The 20171-nt window shown below is 35.6% G+C and overlaps 2 protein-coding genes across 2 annotated transcripts in view; both read left to right on the top strand.

The window, feature by feature from the left end:
• LOC127865042 (glutathione S-transferase 1-like) overlaps nt 1–20171 on the top strand; it is a 57867-nt gene that overhangs the window by 10387 nt on the left and 27309 nt on the right. The gene's annotated exons all lie outside the window — the stretch shown is intronic.
• Nucleotides 1164–13047, top strand: LOC127865043 (glutathione S-transferase 1-like). Its single transcript, XM_052404927.1, has 5 exons — nt 1164–1527; nt 8956–9048; nt 9300–9418; nt 11653–11763; nt 12460–13047. Exons 1-5 carry the CDS (start codon nt 1395–1397, stop codon nt 12634–12636), a joined length of 633 nt encoding a protein of 210 aa, XP_052260887.1. The 5' UTR covers nt 1164–1394; the 3' UTR covers nt 12637–13047.

Here is a 20171-nt window from a genome sequence, read left to right as displayed (position 1 = left end):
AGACGCTATTTTGATCTTCGATTTTGATTTTTTTTTATATATTACCAGAACAAAGATAAACTTCTTTGAAAGCAGACGCGACAAATTGTCATCACATATGGAAAATTGTAATTCTAAAACAAACTCCGATATGTGCGACAATTTTATAACTTTTATATTGACTTCAAAGCGCTGATACACATTCTGGTTGACATTTCTAAGTACCGGTATACATATTTCATCAATAAAAACAAGAAATATCTTTAAAAAGATATACGGCGTTGATGTTGTAATCTTTGCGACCAGTGAAAGGAGATGGAATGAAGCAATCATGTATTTTAATGAAGGTAGTGAGTGATAATAAGATAATATATTTTAATGTATTAACAAATAAAAATGAAGAACAAGAAGAGGTGAAATTGTATGTTTTATTGTCAATAAGTATTGTAATGACTAGGTTTTCATAATTTAACGAGTAATACATTAGTTTCAATAGAAAAAGAAAACATATTCGCCACTGAAAAACTATGAACATAATGTTGGAATGAAATAAAAGATAATGTGTTATAATGTGTACAGATATTAGTAGAATGTAAACATAAAAGACTCAATATTGCAAGCATCATAGTGATATGATTTTTTTTTGCAGAAAAACAGAACTTTATATAAAAAATTAACAAAACAAAGTACAAAGAAACATATTAACACTAATAAACGCAAATATGGATTATAATAAATCAAAGACAGATATATTTCCAACACACATGTAGTTCCTTAGTATCGCGGGATACCGCCCCAAACCCCCGCTTTGTCGATAGTAGTAAACAACTGCGTACCGATAAAGTGCAATCTAGCCTGTTTTTGTAGTGTTTAGTGTGGCCGCTACGGCATGTAAACAATAGATTCTTTTAAGTGTACAGACATGTCATTAATGCTATACTGCTTCGTAAACTAAGGAGAAACGTTTCGAAATAATGTTAAGAGGATGTTTTGTATCATGACAGTTTTTAATTATTGTAATTTACAATATATTCATAGTTCAGTTCAAATGATATGCATCCAATGTTTTAGTCTGGGAACCAGACTACCAATGTTTACGGTGTTTTGTTTTATTATTAGCCAATGCACAATTCGGGTTTTTCACTTCGGATCTATCATGAATGAAGGTCATCTAAGGTCAAAAGTGACGTTAAACAGCTTTGCCGAAAAAAAGTTGTTCACTTTAAGTCGCATGACGGGCGCAATGTTCTAGTTTTTAACCCCCGTTCAGCCGTCTTGCGGAAATCTCGGTAGTTTATGCTATGTACAGTGTGTGTTGGCTTTTCATGCTATACAAGCACTCCAGCTGCCACAAACATAGCAAGACACAAACTGTGGGGAAATCGACAGTAAAATCACGTTAAGGAATATACAAAATGACATCGTTCAAGCTGTATTATTTCGATGGTAGATGGACAGCCGAGTTGGCTCGTTTGGTTTTCAAACAGGCCGGAGTTGATTTCGAGGATATCAGATACACAGAGGAGGAATGGCCACAACATAAATCAGGTAAATTTAATAAAACACGTATAAGCTGTTTCAACATACCACATAAGCATGAAGTTAAATTGTAAGAAAATTTTGTTTCGTATTTGCAAATTAGAGGTTAGTGTACATGACAACACTTTCTGAAGTATCCAATCAAATTTCGCGATATAAAAAGCAAGTAAATATAGCCTAATGGTCCCCGCGTCCACTACAGTTTTCATTTCTCGGTAGAAAACGGCCGATAACCATCCATATTGATTCTTGTCCGAATGCGTACGGAATTAGCCGCATCGACTCTAGTCAAAATAAGGAGAGGTACGCATTATGTTGTTGAATTGTTGAAACATTCGCTTCGTTATTTCAAAGTAATCAAAATAAAAAAGTTGAAAGTTTTGTAACATTTAGCAGTAAGCATAGGCGGTTGCAGGGGTGGGGGGAGGGGGGGGGGGGGGGGACGCGGCGTACGCCCCCCCCCCCTAAAATATCCAAAGTAAAGTCAATTCATTTCATGTTTTACACTTAACTACATCTAAATCACCTATTAAAACTTGTCAAAGCCTTCAAAATCACTAAAATTGCGGAGCTTGGACCCCTCAAAACTATCAACTATGCATTTTGTTGGCATTATAAGAAGGAACTTTGATGAAAGTATATAAGGCGTGACATGCTCGAGAAGTGGTTGTCAAAGCCTTCACAATCACTACAATCGTGAAGCTTCCGGGGGGGGGGGGGCTTCGCCCCTCTAGACCCTCTAAACGATAAACTATGCATTTTTTTTGGCATTTTTAAATGGTACATTGATGAAAGTATATTAGGCGTGACATGCTCGAGAAGTGGTTGTCAAAGCCTTCAAAATCACTAAAATCGTGGAGCTTCCGGGGGGCGAAGCCTGGGCCCCCAAAACTATAAACTATGCACTTTTTTGGCATTATAAGAAGGTACTTTGATGAAAGTATATAAGGCGTGACATGGTCGAGAAGTGGTTGTCAACGCCTTCAAAATCATTAAAATCGTGAAGCTCCTTGGGGGGGGGGGGAGCTTCGCCCCCCTGGACCCCCTAAACGACAAACTATGCACTTTTTTGGCATTATAAAAAGGTACTTTGATGAAAGTATAAGGCGTGACATGCTCGAGAAGTGGTTGTCAAAGCCTTCGAAATCACTAAAATCGTGAAGCTTACGGTGAGCATCGCCCCCTGGACCCCCTAGCAGAGCTTTTCCCTGCACCCGCCAGGGGCCCTAGGGGCCCCCTTTACCCCCAGCAAATCTTTCAATATCCCGCCCCCCCCCCTAACCAGAAATCCTGGAGCCGCCCCTGGTAAGCGTCTCTATTTAATGAACTATAGTGCTTGACTGGTTACTTTAATGCATCTTAAATTAAATTAAAGAAGCTCTAATATAAATTATGACAATAAAAGATATGTTATGTATTGTTTGTAAACATTATTATTTAAAACTCAAGTGTAATTATTTCTAAGCATGCACATGGCATGAAATATTTAACAAAAAGTGTGAATGTGGTACAATACATTGACATTACCATTTCTCGTCACGTGCTTAATACATATACAAACAAACGAAACTATAACTTTTTGACAAAATTACGCGAGAGCATTCACACGTTTAATAGGTAGTGAATTGGTGGGAAACAGTTTGTTGGAATGCAGGGAAGCATTGGAGGAAAACTAATGCAAATAACTGTACAGCTCAACATCATATTTATGCCCCCCTTCAAAGAAGAGGGGGAATATTGCTTTGCTCATGTCGGTCTGTCGGTCGGTCTGTCCGTCCACCAGGTGGTTGTCAGACGATAACTCAAGAACGCTTAGGCCTAGAATCATGAAAGTTCATAGGTACATTGATCATGACTCGCAGATGACCCCTATTGATTTTGAGGTCACTAGGTCAAAGGTCAAGGTCACGGTGACCCGAAATAGTAAAATGGTTTCCGGATGATAACTCAAGAATGCATACGCCTAGGATCATGAAACTTCATGGGTAGATTGATCATGACTCGCAGATGACCCCTATTGATTTTGAGGTCACTAGGTCAAGGTCACGGTGACCCGAAATAGTAAAATGGTTTCCGGATGATAACTCAAGAACGCTTAGCCCTAGGATCATGAAACTTGATAGGTAGATTGATCATGACTCGCAAATGACCCCTATTGATTTTCAGGTCATTAGGTCAAAGGTCAAGGTCACAGTGACCCGAAATAGTAAAATGGTTTCCGGATGGTAACTCAAGAATGCTTAGGCCTAGGATAATGAAACTTGATAGGTAGATTGATCAGGACTCGCAGATGACCCCTATTGATTTTGAGGTCACTAGGTCAAAGGTCAAGGTCACAGTGACCCGAAATAGTAAAATGGTTTCCGGATGATAACTCAAGAACGCTTAGGCCTAGGATCATGAAACTTGATAGGTAGATTGATCAGGACTCGCAGATGACCCCTATTGATTTTCAGGTCACTAGGTCAAAGGTCAAGGTCACGATGACCCGAAATAGTAAAATGGTTTCCGGATAATAACTGAAGAACGCTTATTCCTAGGATCATGAAACTTGATAGGTAGACTGATCATGACTCGCAGATGACCCCCTTTGATTTTCAGGTCACTAGGTCAAAGGTCAAGGTCACGGTGACCCGAAATAGAAAAATGGTGTCCGGATGATAACTCAAGAATGCTTATGGCTAGGATCATGAAACTTCATAGGTACATTGATCATGACTGGCAGATGACCCTTATTGATTTTGAGGTCACTAGGTCAAAGGTCAAGGTCACAGTGACAAAAAACATATTCACATTATGGCTTTCACTACAACGGAGAGCCCATATGGGGGGCATGCATGTTTTACAAACAGCCCTTGTTTGTATTAACTTATCTGTAAATAATTGTTACTTCGGTTCGCTTATTCTTATATTTTTTTGATGTCGAACAGGCAAAAACAACTTTAGATGTCAGGTTATCGCGTCGACCGACTTCACGGACCATGATTTCCAATAAAGCAATCTGTTGTAACTTGACTCAAGTATTAGATTGACTGTTACAGCAAACGCATGAAGCCACCTTTAGGGGGTACACTGCAGTTTTTCACAAATCGGCTACTGGCTGCCGGGGTGGGGGCACTGTCCGTCCTCTCTGCTTACACAATGTCTACACCTGAAATCATACAAAACATATCTTCAGTATTGTTGGGGGTATGTCTTCCAAAAAATACATGGATAGCCATGGTGCACCCAATTGCTCTATATTTTTATCATGGAAAATCAGCCAATTTGGGGGTCTTAATGTCAACTGTTTTAGCGGCCATTTCCGTGATTTTCAACACAAATTTACCACTAAACTGCACATGCCAGTTCATTAAACACTGTCTGTTTAACTGCATCACTAACCAGATATTTGACCAGCACCGAAGAATCCTAGGGTCATCCACGTGGTTTTTCACAGAAGTTCAGTTGCTTGGAGGCACTTTTAAAATTCATGCAAAATTAGCCGTAGCTAGAAACCAGCATGTACGTATTTCATGACCTTGGCAGCCCAGCAGAGACACTGGCTATGCACTGGACACATTTTCGAATTCACTAAGCATGCATTTCAAACCACCACCACTCAAATCTGATACTTTAAACTTGTAAAACACTATACTATTATTGCTGCTCAGTTTCATTGTATCCCTATTTATTAGAAATTTCTCCTCTGCCAATTCGACACTAAGGTTAAAAACTGTATAGTGCTAGCTAAAGTAGTCGCATACTTTAAAACTACTGTAGTGAAACATATCTATCAGTTTTAAAATACCACACTTCGTGAAAATTTTGTCCATATAAACAATTTGCAACCATGATGGTATAAAGTTGAGTCCGGAAGAAGGTTTAACACAACCATAAACAAGTAAACGTCTCAAATTACTTACATTGAGATAAACGTGTCGAGTCAAACAGCAACTTCGTTTACAAATGAAATACAATTATAATACTAAACCAGTAAAATAATTAGATATTTAAAGCTACCTTTCATGGCAGATTCGCCGGAATTCGCTTTTCTCTAGGCATTGTTTTCGATGTTGATTTGAGTTTAAGTCTAGCAACAAACTCTAAATATAAAGGTGAAGGAGATCGTTTAAAGTTTCGAAATACTGTCTTTTTATTCGTTCGTTCATAAAATATATTTGAATAATACAATAATACTCATTTCAGACGTATTCAATAATAAATGACGAACGTTTGACGAACAGTGTTGCTCTGCGTTTTGAAATGTTTTTTATCATTAAATAGTTCTAAAGTTCTTATATAAAAACATTATCAAACCTTCATTGATACTTATTTAATATTATAACCCTCACTTAGTAGTTAATGTTACACACATTACCAAAAATGCTTTAATACCTTAAATTCGTGACACTACTGTTATTTTTAGGAATAATGGAATATTTCTTTCCTACTTTTTGTAGGGTTTTGTAGTTCATGAACAGTGATGTTTGTTGTAAGCAACTGTTGACAAAACTGAGCGGAGAAACTCCTTATATACCCGTCGGATGCTGCAATTTTGGCTGCAGCCAATCATAATCGTGCAGCATCCTGCAGCATATATGGAAGTAATGAGGCTGCATGTAAACAAGAATTTAATTTTAATTATAATAAATCAACAATTATCATCAATGTAATTTCTCAATCACAGAACAGGTTATGCTTGATACATTGGAACAATGAATAGCTTTAAATATTCATGTATAATAATACAATACTAAATACTGCATCATAAAAACTTAAGTATTTACTACGCAGCTAGCGTCTCAAATAGTTCAGAGCAAACCATTATGTTTTAACAATATACATGAATGAACAATATGTAATTTATCATAAAAATCGGCTAAGAAAGCAAACAGAAGAGTGACCATGAGAAGTTGAACACCTATTTGAAATCAAATTCAGGAAATAACACTACCCCGTATTCCTAGATATGACGTCATCTATGTACACTGTTTTGACAGTGCAGGAATTTCAGTTATGCTGTTAAAATCGGACTCATCATACAACAACAACAAAATATTATGGAATAAACACGACGTAAATACAAAGATTTAAATATATTAGAACTGATAAATCACTATCTTGTTCAATACAATGCATTTTGAAGACACAATTCAGGGGCGTAGCTGCTATTAGGCACAGCAGGCCCTGGACTACATTTTTTTTTAAACAAGAAAAAAATGCTTCAACTTTGCAACACGCATCAACAATGTTGACCATGAGGGGGTGAGGTATTAGAAATCTGCATTTCATATTGACATAATCAACATGCAATGGATTCTGGTCGTGTTCAAAGGACAAATCTTCCAATTATCAACTCTACTTCTTTCTATGTGCATATATTCTAGCTCGCTTCTTTTCACGTGACTTGCTGTTACAAGTTTACATAGATCTACATGTAGATCTACTTGTATCCCTTCAACACTACAGTAAGTTGTAATCGATTATCATTGGATTTTTAAGAAGCATTCCAAATGATGTTTATGACTGCGGAGATTTAAAATGGAGCACATGCCCCCGTATCCCGATCCATTGACTGAATCAGGGTCGGTTCGGTCCCTTGATGCCGAACAAAAAACGTGCCGTTATAGACATGCAGACAGTATTATTGGAAATAATTTCCATGGTTTGACTTGTGAAAAATTGGAGTGTTACACTTTTAAATGTTTCTCTGTTCCATATTGTTTTAAAATTTAGTTCTCTGGTATAAAGATAATACAATAAAATTCAGTTCTCTGATATTGAGGTAATACAGTAAAATATCAAAGAAAAACAGACCAAAAGTCTTTTTATGCCCCGGTAGGGTGGCATATAGCAGTTGAACTGTCCGTCAGTATGTCAGTCAGTCTGTCCGTCCGTCCGAAAAAAACTTTAACATTGGCCATAACTTTTTCACTATTGAAGATAGCAACTTGATATTTGGCATGCATGTGTATCTCATGGAGCTGAACATTTTGAGTGGTGAAAGGTGAAGGTCATCCTTCAAGGTCAAATGTCAAATATATGGCGTCTGTCCGTCCGAACACTTTAACATTGGCCATAACTTTTTCAATATTGAAGATAGCAACTTGATATTTGGCATGCATGTGTATTTCATGAAACTGCACATTTTGAGTGGTTGAAGTTCAAGGTCAAGGTCATCCTTCATGGTCAAAGGTCAGAATAATAATTAAAAAAAAAATTCAAAGCGGCGTTCTCATGAAGCTGCACATTTTGATTGGTGTAAGTTCAAGGTCAAGGTCATCCTTCATGGTCAAGGTCATCCTTTAAGGTCAAAGGTAAAAAAAATAAATTCAAAGCGGCGTTATCATGAAGCTGCACATTTTGAGTGGTGGAAGTTCAAGGTCAAGGTCATCCTTCAAGGTCAATGTTATCCTTCAAGGTCAAAGGTAAAAAAAAATGTTCAAAGCGGCGTTCTCATTAAGCTGCACATTTTGAGTGATGGAAGTTCAAGGTCAAGGTCATCCTTCAAGGTCAAAGGTTAAAACAAATTTTTTTTTTAAAGCAGCGAAATAGGGGGCATATTGTGTTTCTGACGAACACATCTCTTGTCTTATCTTATAATTTGTTTAGATATTCTTTAAATCTCATCACAGGCGTTTTAGGATGTAGAAGATTTCAGGGGGAGGACCCTCGAACCCCACGTTTGTATGTATCATATCCGGGCCTACAACTAGTAAATGCTAGTTACGCCCCTGCAATTAAAGCAAAAGTAATTGCGTATATTAATATTCGGACGGATTTAGATTCGGACAACATTTACAAATTATGTATGATATGTACATTAAAATACAATTAGCACTTGAGAAAATAAGCGTTTGCAGCTGTCACTAAGTATATTCAAGGTCTACACAATTATGGCATGCAAACACGCATGCTTCATCGACGAAGACGGTTACGCATATCACACGAAAATAGCTTTTTGTTATAATGTGCATTGGCTCACCTGATAAGATGTATGCATTTGGTGTAAGATCTATGTTAATGTTATGTGGATTTAGTGTAAGATCAATGTCGATGAATGTTTAAATAATAGCAGCAATGACAGATATACATGAATAAACATTGAATTAAACACAAAATTATTAACAAGGAATACGAACGGTACAATTCACAGAATTCGAATATGTAATGTTTAAAGCGATGTATGGAGACTATCCAACCAATCCAAGTAACAGTCTTCACTTAGAAACATGTTAAAATATATGTTCGTTTATCGATAACCATCAGTTGACTCGGTAAAATAATAAACCGTTTGTAACATTTTCATCTTTTAAGTATCTTTTTGAAATATTACGCGTAGTATAAAGAATTATTGAAAAATTTTTATCTTCCTTGGCCAAAATGGTCCAGAGGTATCTATTTATTTTTTTCTTCTGAATGTCCCAGGATTGAAAAGTTTTTCTACATTTGTAGAGATGCCACTGGGTGCAATGCCTGTGTTGGAAATGGATGGTCGAAAGATATGTCAGAGTTTTGCGATTGCGCGATACCTTGCAAAGGAGTTTGGTACTGTATATTAAAATTAGTTGTTTTTATTTATGCTCTAATGCATGCCGTTTTCTAATGGAAGCATTGTTTGAAATTGCACAAGGTAAAAATCTTGAAATCTTTTTTAAAGAGTTTAAATACATAATGGCATGTAATCAACGTAAAGAAAACATCTGCTGTTTATCAAAATGACATGTATGTAAATGTAGTAATGTCAGTCGCTTTTTGCATGCAGTTCAGACATTATCCAGTTTCCATCAATAATTCAGGGCTGTTTGGATCGAATAATATGGAAGCGTTCTTGATCGATGAGTTATTTGAGATATTCGCGGAAATAGTCAACAACTACATTGTGAAAATCTACTATGAAAAAGACGAGGACAAAAAGGTACTGGATATTTCTTATCAACCACAATATATTACAGCCTACTAAAATAGGCTGTGTAAAATTGTATATACAATATTCCTTAATATTTGCGGCCTCGTTAACTAAGTGTTCTGAATTGCATATTTAATGAAAGTGTTCTTATAATGATATAAATTATAACTTGAATTAACCTTTTCAGAATATTTTTCCAACTTTTTTCTAATTAATCTAACTTATTTCTTAAATGTACAAAAATACATCCTGACTTTGACGGTTTTAACCCATTTAAGCCTAGTGGACTCTCCCATCCTTCTAAATTGGATCAATTTATTTCCAAAATAAGGAATGTCTAGTACATTGATTTCTATATTTAGAATATTTCTTTCAGAAATTCCAGAAAGCAGACAGCGTTGACCCTGATGAGACGCCGCATCATGCGGCGTCTCATCTGGGTCTACGCTGTTTGCCAAGGCCTTTGTTTTCTAGATGCTAGGCATAAATGGGTTAAATTGCCATGCATCTAAACGAAAAAAAAAACACGCCACTTTTAGCTCTTAACCAATATCCAATATATAAACATGCATACAAAGTCACATGATATACGCTTACATAAATGTATAAACAATGAAAAAAGTATACATTTTCCCAATTGAAGGTTAAACAAATGTTTTGTTTAGATCTCAACATTTAGTTCCCAACCAACTCTATAAGTTGAACCTGAGTAAATATCATATTTAAAACAAACACTTTTATTTGCAATTTTAAAGCATTGTTAGCTAAGCAACAACAACAACCCAACATTTTCTAATTAAAAGAAAGACGCCGCGATTTTTCCCAATCCAAACTAGAAATGGCGCGGCAGAGGCCGACGCGTATCCCCACGCCGCATGTTTGACCCAGGGGGCGCCCCAGGGTTGATAATGGGGCCATGCATAGTTGGGATTGACCGTATTGTCATAAGATATGATCAGTATCAATTTGAAATAAGTCGGTGTAGAAATGAAGAATTTATAGTAAAAGGCAATTTTGGGTTGGCGTTGTCCATGTGGCCGAGGGCGCCCCAGGGTTGGTAATGGGGCCATGCATAATTGAGATTGACCGTATTGTCATAAGAGATGTTCAGTATCAATTTGAGGTAAATCGGTGTAAAAATGAAGAAGTTATAGTAAAGGCAATTTTGGGTGGGCGTGGTCTATGTGGGCGGGGATACGCAGGGTTGGTAATGGGGCCATACATAGTTGAGATTGACCGTATTGTCATAAGAGATTTTTAGTATCAATTTGAAGTAACTCGGTGAAAAAATGAAGCAGTTATAGTAAAAGACAATTTTGGGTGGATGTGGTCTAGGTGGGCGGGGCGCCCCAGGGTTGATAATGGGGCCATGCATAGTTGAGATTGACCGCATTGTCATAAGAGATGTTTAGTATCAATGTGAAGTGAATGGGTGTAGAAATGAAGAAGTTTATGTAAAATAACATTAAAAAATGAGTGAAAATCTCTGACCTGGCCCCACCCTAACCCCCATAACTTTTGACTCAAAGGTCAGATCAAAATTCCTAATAGTGCAGGTCGCACATATGCTCATAGCTACCATGTGTGTAAGATTCAAGGTTCTAGTGCTTATAGTGTAGGAGGAGATAGTGGCCAGGATGGACGGACAGACAGACAGACGGACGGCGGAGATAAACACAATATCCCCACGCTTTTCAAAAAGCATGGGGATAATTAACCCGGCCCCATTCCCTAAATGGTGATAACACACACTGTATTTGTTGTGGAAACTCAGTATGGTTAGCTGCAATAACCAATATATCTTATCATAATATTTGACACATGCATACGCACTACACATTTTACAATTTTATTTGGTCCATTGCTCTATCATTTCTTAACAAACACATATATTTTTAACAGTTTAATCTATTAAACAATTTTGCCTGTTCAGAATGCTCATTTATGCCTGTTAGAGTTTGTAAAATAGTATGACATATGTTGGCTAATAATAGTTTTGACCCAGCAATTTTACAAGTATGTGATACGTTACCGACACAGATTTACGACATATCACAATTTTATAATATGAAAAATCGTTAAAAAGAATGCAAGAAAAAAAGGCGGAAGCCTTTACTATACAAGAAATCGTTATAAAAAAAAAAGAATGTGCGCACTGCTTCGTGGAGTGAAATTTCTATTTTTGTACAGTAAAAGTGCGCAATATCCGGAATAAGCTGCCACACGGTTTTCACGTATTTCAGAAAGAACTTGCAGAAACCTTAAAGAAGGATAGCGCACCAAAATACCTAAACCTAATCGAGAAACGACTGAAGGAGAACACGAGCGGAAGTGGCTTTTATGTTGGGTCGGAAGTAAGTGTTTTGGTACATAAACTATATTAAAGTTAAATCGTTTCCGCAATGTAGTTAAATATCCATCATGTGCCTTTTGCACATCCAGTGTCTCATTCATATTTTTTCGCAATGCTGCTGTTTTGTACTATTTTGGCAATCGGTCACTTGCCTTAAATAAAGGACCAACTAATTGTTTTTAATGAAAATTCAATACTGCTCCAGCAGCTGGAGTTTCACTTCTTTATATTAATTGCAAATGCGTGTGGTGTAAATTTCTGGAGGGAGAAAAACGCATCACCTTTGTAGCTCTACAATCGACCTTTTGGAAAATCATTGGTCGGTCATGTTTTTTTGACATAATTATGCAATCACGTGTGCTTTTTATATACTAGTATAATATGAATCAAAGATAAGCCAGCAGAATCCCTAAACATTGATCAATTACAGTCGGTAGAGCACTGGACTGAAAATCCATGAAGGCAGTTTTGATTCCCCGACCAAATAATTTGTGGGTTGATTGGTAATGAAATCATTTCTAAGACAATTTTCTTCATACCACTGATTTAAGTAGCCAGTTGTTAGTCACTGACACAAGTATGTAAACATGGGACTAGCAAACCAGGAAAAGCATGAGGGAGTAAACAGGCCGCTTTAACATGACTGAAATACTGTTGAAAACGGGATAACATAACACAAACAAACAAAATATTGCAGGTGACTGTGGGCGATCTGCTCCTTTACAATAGCATGGACGGCCACCGCAAGTGGTTGGGGCAGTACGGTGTGGATATGTACGAGGGCCGACCCCTGCTAGAGGAACACTTCAAGCTTGTGGGGGCGCTCCCAAACATAGCGAAATGGGTGCAGGAACGACCTGAGACGGCTTATTAAGATTCCAAACTACTCGCCAACAATTAAAATTGCGAATTAAGCGTAGTTTACAGACGTTTGTTCAAACCGTGGTAGCTTTTGTCACGAGTCATATTTGGCCCGAGATTATGGCCAATTTTTTTTAATAAAATGATTTTCGGATTTTTTTTCTAAAAGTGTCAGGTAGGAGGACGGAAAAAAAAGATGGGTGACCAAATATGCACTCATTTAAATATGTTATGGTATGAAGTTCTTTTTACTAAGCAACCACAGTGATTTTTTTCAAACATGTTGATGTGCAAAATGATTATAATCAGACTGTAGGTCTTGATGTGCAGTTTTTAAATTAGTTTGAATTTTAAAAATATCTTAACTAGTTTAAAAGTTATTCAATTTTTGTACTTGTCTACAATAAACTTTTTGGTGATTTTTTGCTGAGCATTTTGGTCATAGTACCTGTGCGTTTGCGGACTTTGGTTTTTTTTTGCTATAATTTGAATTTATTTATTGTTTTAATTGTCTCATTTGGTTGAAACTTGCCATCTCTATGGGTTTTTTCACAAGGAATCCACATTTTGCATTAAAAAATACTTTATCTCAACAAACAACAAATAAGCTATTGAGGTTTAAAAGAAACATTTATAGTTAGTAAAAATAGTAAAAATCAATACCGCAGACAAATACAAAAAGCATAATAAAATTTTCAGGGGTTTCACTGGCCCAAATAAAGTTGTCGCCACTTTTGCGAGGTGTGAAAACCGCCCGTAATTCAAACTTAATAAGGACAATTATTAATGTAACCGAACTACATTAATGAATAATGGTATTTACTATATTTTTATTACTCTGAGAAGTATGTTAATACATAAATAACAATAAGTACCTCCATAAGTCTTAATATTAAAAGCTTTTTTTATATATAAATAACATTTTTTTCCACTTGATAAACCAGATAACCAACATAATATAACAACAATAATGTAACAGTATGCTGCATAAATGTTTCAGAATTATTTATTAAAACCTAGAATCACACAAATATAAATCATCTGAAAGGAAAAAATAAATCAAACATCAGAAAATAAAGCATCTCAATTCAAACTGTTAAACAGTTTATACATTTGGTCATTTGGACATGATATACATCAACTTCTGTTTATTATCAAATTTCACAAATTCTAAAACAACACCTTTTGTTAAAAGGTTTTCTGTTAGTTGTGGTGGTTAATTTCCAGGTTCCATTAAATGAATATTTTTCACATCTATTTCTTGACAGAAAGGCCCAGGATAATTGCCACCATACATTCTTGTTGTCTGAAATAACACAAAACATATTTGTACAAACTATATACAACAAATCAACACATAAATGTCACTATCTTTATAAATGTCAGAATTTTAACGTATCCGAAATATAGTACATCGAGTGAAGGACCTACTTTTGATTTCAGAAATAGTTGGTATCTTAATTAAAATATATCGTTCCCAGAACATTATAATAATAGAACTGTTAAACACAAATGCCTGTTGAAACAAGTTAACATGCGTTTTTGTCATGGTATTGATTAAAGAAATAGCGTCCCTAATAATCGTTATAATTAGTGCTCTTCGTGACTGTTTATCCCAGGATAACATAATTAATAGTTCAATGTCATAAAGAACTCGTTAATCTGATTATTACCCCCATAAACTTGACTATTTTATTTGGATATTCATGGTTTGAAATCGTTTTAAAAACTGTTGATTTTGCGATTTTTTAACGTTTGGTACGAACTGGAACAAAACCGAAGTTTCGTACCGATTGAAAATAACGAAACAACACATATTATATGCACAAATTATTCACTATAACTGCATTAAACAACACATAAAATTTTATTCTCTAAAATATGACCGTATTTGTGTGTAAAATATGGTAGATTTAAAGTTGATGGGCGTAAATGGGTTTCGCATTTCGAGCACCTGTTAAAATTTAAAATCGTTCTTTTCTTATTGCTTTCATAATAATTTTAGTCATTTTTATACTATCAATTTGATAAAATTTTAAAGAAATAATAAAATATTTACTTACAAACCGATTCCATTCAGGATTTCATTTGACGGCTGCATAATTATTGGAAAATTAGCAGACTGATGAAAGCGTTGTAGCGTTCTTGCACAAACAATGATGGCGTAGCTGTTGGTAAATTCCAGCACATGTACATGATGAAGGAGGTTCACGTATTAATTTTTTTTTTTTAAGAGAACAAATATTTTATTTCACTTAAGCATATAACAGCTCATCGTGATGATTCAGAATAATACATACATGCGTGAAAATTGTTCGAAATCAATATATAAATAATCAAAGCACAAATAACTTATAACAGATTTGTATTATACAATCTGCTCAAAACACTGCTCTTATTTTGACATATAAACAACATGTGTACCGAAAACAGTGGTAACAGGCAACACAATATATGCATTCAGTTCATTATAAAATATACTCAAATGAGCAAATAGACGTTGAGTCAGGTAAAAATAAAATTATCTCTTTTTTTAAAGCATATTAAACAGTAAATAGCTAACTTCCTAAGCGTTCCTTTATTATTACTATTCAGAAGTGTCAAAAATTTGTGCATACTTGGTCTAACTGAGAAGTATGATGATATATATTTGGTTCTTTCCTCTAAATAAAACGGACATTTACGTATAAAGTGATATTCATCTTCTAAATCGTTTAGATTGCATAAAGCGCACTTTCTCTCGTTTCTGCTAATGCTATAATGTCTTCCTGTTTCAATTAACAAATTATGCGATGATAGGCGTATTTTAGCAATGATATTTCTATGTTTTTTATTGTCAATCACATCTAAATACAAAGACCTTTCAAATACAGTTTAAGTTCTTTATACAGTATTAATGAAGTTGATGAATCAACATTAACTCTCCACTCAGATACATACTGGTCTCTGAGTCTAGTCTGTAACAAAGGAATAAAGCTTTCAATAATAACTGACCCAGGAAACAACCATACATCTGTAAATCCTGTTTGGTTCAATATCTTGCGAACTTTGGAGGACCAATTAACAGTGTTATTTTGTGTTTCAATTTCTAATCTTTGCATATTGATGACAGTAGTAAGAATACAATTTCCTTGTTTCTTTTGATTCAGTTTTAAAAAATATTTTATAATTCTTAGGTATCTATCAATGTATAAAGGGAATCGGCCAACTTCAGCATACAGTGACATCGAATTTGTTGACAGTTTTACATTTAACAGTCTTTTACAGAACTTTCTGTGAATACGTTCAATATTAGTTGCCGTAATAAATCCCCATACTTCGCAATTATAATTAAGGATTGACAAGACATATGCATCAAACAACTTGAACATAACATTAATTGGCACGTCCATATCTTTTGTAATGCAAAACAGGGAATTCATCGCCCTTGTAGCTTTGCCATATATTGTATTCGTGGCAGGTATAAATGAGCCCCCACTTGACATAACGATACCAAGGTAGTTAAAATTGCTAACTATTTCAATTTCCTTTTCTTTGTAGGTCCATTTGCATTTTTTGCTAAGCGCGCCCCCTTTTCGGAAAACCATTATTTTTGTTTTGTCAATATTAACAGTAAGATTCCATTTATCGCAATATGATTCTAAATTATTCAATGATTCCTGGAGTCCTTCTATAGTTTCTGAAAAAATGACAGCGTCATCCGCAAATAGAAGGAGGTAAATAGACAATTGATCTAACGTTATGCCGGCGTTTAGTCCGTTTTGTAAATTAAATTCTATATCATTAATAAATAATGAAAACATGATCGGCGATGTTATTTCTCCTTGTAATAAGCCGACTTTGCTACTGAAAAGGTCCGAAAGTGAGCCCATGTGTTTAACTTGAAGTTTGACCTCGCTATACATAGAGCGGATTAGTGATATAAGCTTGCCGTCGATTCCCGATAAAATCATTTTATGCCATAGCTGTCCGCGATTTATAAGGTCATATGCCTTCCGGTAATCGACGTAACAGCAGAAAAGTTTCTTTTTACTATGCAGTTGCTTTTCTATTAAATGATTAAGAATGAAAATCGCATCAGCAGTACTGCAGTTGGGTTTGAACCCGAACTGAGCATCTGTAAGAATGTCATATGTTTCTGCCCACGATTTTAAGCGTTCGTTTATCACACCTGTTAATGTGGGTAATTAAAACTGGGTTTATTATGATGATTTATAACTCATTTGAACTTTTTCTAAAACCCGGCAAGCGTTTCGTGTTTAAAAGCCACCTTTTAGCATCCGAAAAAAATCGAGATTTTGAATTTTATTTTTTTGGGTTTCGTCAAAAATTGGAGTCGGCGGGTCCGAAAATCATTACATTAAAAAATTCTGGCCTATAGTTTGAGATTTTTTATGTTCAATTTATTTTGTTCGGAGTCACATTCAGTACGTGCTTACAAGGAGGTTAAACATTGACTTCAATTAAATGAATCTTAGCATTTGTGTTCCTCCTTATTCAATTGAGTACAATAATGCGCATTAAATTGTTAATACGTCGAACAAATATTTCTTACTTTTATGCATTGTAATTCAAATATGTTGATGATTTCACTAAATATAAAACGTATCTAAGATATACATCGTAAGATTGCAATTATGGATTGATTAATTAATTCTGTAAGAAGATGAAATCGCTTTTGTTATATTTGTGTGACTTTGCTTTAGCTTGTTTTAAATTATTATCTCCATTAATCTTAATTAATGTGTAAGCAGGAGTCGAATTTTACAGAATATAAGCACAAGGCTAACAACAGAGCTGAACATTAAAGGGGCCTTTTCACGCTTTGGTAAATTGACAAAATTGAAAAATATTGTTTCAGATTCGCAAATTTTCCTTGAAGTTATGATATTTGTGAGGAAACAGTAATACTGAACATTTACCATGCCCTCAAATATCCATTATGTGCATCTTTTGACGATTTAAAAACCTGAAAATTATAAAGAGTTGCATCGCTAAACGATTGAATAATTTGGAAAATTCTGTTGTCGTATTTTTTTTATTCTTCGAAGATTGAATATGTAAAGTAAAAAATACCTCGAGCATGGCATGAGAGTTGATGGTCTAGTGGATAAAGCGGCAGACTTTTGCTCCATGGCTCAAGGGGGGGGGGGGTCAGTGGTACGAGCCCCGTTGAGGGTTAATTTTGTTTTCTTTCTTTAAGTATATTCTTCTTTTTTTACTGGAGATTTTTAGATCCAACTTGTTATGCCCCCCCTTCGAAGAAGATGGGGTAATTGTTTTGCACATGTCGGTCGGTTGGTCGGTCGGTCGGTCCGTCCACCAGATGGTTTCCGGATGATAACTCAAGAATGCTTAGGCCTAGGATCATGAAACTTCATAGGTACATTCATCATGACTGGCAGATGACCTCTATAGATATTCAGGTCACTAGGTCAAAGGTCAAGGTCACAGTGACTCGAAATAGTATAATGGTTTCCGGATGATAACTCAAGAATGATTAGGCCTAGGATCATGAAACTGCATAGGTACATTGATCATGACTGGCAGATGACCGCTATTGATTTTCAGGTCACTAGGTCAAAGGTCAAGGTCACAGTGACTCGAAATAGTAAAATGGTTTCCGGATGATAACTCAAGAATGCTTAGGCCGAGGATCATGAAACTTCATAGGAACATTGATCATGACTGGGAGGTGAACCCTATTGATTTTCAGGTCACTAGGTCAAAGATCAAGGTCACAGTGACTCGAAGTAGTAAAATGGTTTCCGGATGATAACTCAAGAATGCTTACGCCTAGGATCATGAAACTTCATAGGTACAATGATCATGACTGGCAGATGACCCCTATTAATTTTCAGGTCACTATGTCAAAGCTCAAGGTCACAGTGACTCGAAAAAAGTAAAATGATTTCCTGATGATAACTCAAGAATAATTAGGCCTAGGATCATGAAACTTCATAGGTACATTGATCATGACTGGCAGATGACCCCTATTGATTTTCAGGTCACTAGGTCAAAGGTCAAGGTAACAGTGACAAAAAACGTATTCACACAATGGCTGCCACTACAACTGACAGCCCATATGGGGGGCATGCATGTTTAACAAACAGCCCATAAAGGAATTTCATGAAAAACTTCAATACATGCCAAAATCTGTGAAAAGGCCACTTTAATTGAACATGCATGTATGTATATGCGTACATCCGAAAAATATACATGAGTAGGGGGAATACCCAATATTAATTTCTGTTACATAACTTCACAAATGCAGGCAACAACATGCTCTAAAATATTAAGGTGCATAAGTTCAGATGCTGCATAGTATGTATGTAAAGTTCCCTCACACTTGCAGTAGTACTTGTGGCGCTTGACATTAAAATCCCACGGACGGAAAGAAATATGAACGGACAAGGGCAAATCTGTTTTCCCCATTAGGAGTTGGGGCCATATTTTATAGTATCAAAGTATTTGACAGTAACGCAATCAATAAATGCCTGCTCTACAGAACCTGAAGATAAATGCATCTGTTGTTTGCATCTTCTTTTTGCAGTTTGTACTGTGTTTACAAAATGTGTTCTTTTGTAAGATACAACTAGAACTATCCTTGTCGGGCATGTAATACTAAAGCATCCCACGTTGTCAGATGCCCTTGGCAGTTTTAAAAACTGGTTTCCCAACCAGGCGTACTTGTTCAGTTTTAAGTTTCATCTTGATACCTAGTCGCGACATGCCATGCACAAAGTTCTGCATAAACATTCAACAGGGAAATAACTGTAAAATCATTAAAGCAGGAGTCATCGCTCATCCACTAATTGAGATCTACATAAAAAGTTAAAAGTGGGTACATTCAAGTTCCCGATAAAATTTAAATATAATATCTAGTAAAGGGCAATAAGTTTAATAAATATGGAAGCAAGACTTCTAGCTCGTTTAAAAATTATTTACGCAAAATGGGTTATATCTACCAATACAGTTTCATGTTGATATCTTTTATAGTAGTTAAATATGCTCCATTCAAATTTGAAGTGCAAATCATAACAGGGAAATCACTACAACAAATATGGGAGCAATATTAACGACTCATATGAAGCAAGGTCTCAATAACAATTATGTGTTTAGTTGAAGACTATCTTAGTTTTCGGGATATGCCCCAGACAAAATTTCGATTAAAAAATCATATATGGCTTAAACTTTCTCACATTCAACTTTTGTCTCGAAACTTCACTGATGTCAAAGACAAGACGTTTTATGTCAATTCTTGATCTTTAAGTGTTGTTTTGAGGTTGTGAGACGGATGTTTCATGCGACAATTAAGCTGTCGTACGATGGTTGATACATGTGTAAAGGAATTTGGAAATCAATCAAGGAATGGAACTATTATATTAAAGGCATGCTTTTCTATGGCATACCTTTCACCTTTAAGTATGACCTTGATCTTTGAGGAAGGGAGACTGGTTTAACACGAAATACGTCGCCTTATTTTGTTTGACATATGTATCGAGTTAAAATCCAGCAATACATGAAAAAGTTAGTTGTAGGAAAGAA

Source organism: Dreissena polymorpha, chromosome 1 (assembly GCF_020536995.1).
Source record: "Dreissena polymorpha isolate Duluth1 chromosome 1, UMN_Dpol_1.0, whole genome shotgun sequence".
Lineage (NCBI taxonomy): Eukaryota > Metazoa > Mollusca > Bivalvia > Myida > Dreissenidae > Dreissena > Dreissena polymorpha.
This window is presented reverse-complemented; position numbering and strand designations above follow the sequence as displayed.

Bases quoted from the DNA above. Each gene is read 5' to 3' on its own strand.
- LOC127865043 (XM_052404927.1), top strand. From the start codon at position 1,395: ATGACATCGTTCAAGCTGTATTATTTCGATGGTAGATGGACAGCCGAG. The intron at 1,528-8,955 runs GTAAATTTAATA...CTACATTTGTAG, and splicing joins ATGGCCACAACATAAATCAG to AGATGCCACTGGGTGCAATG. The intron at 9,049-9,299 runs GTACTGTATATT...TCAATAATTCAG, and splicing joins ATACCTTGCAAAGGAGTTTG to GGCTGTTTGGATCGAATAAT.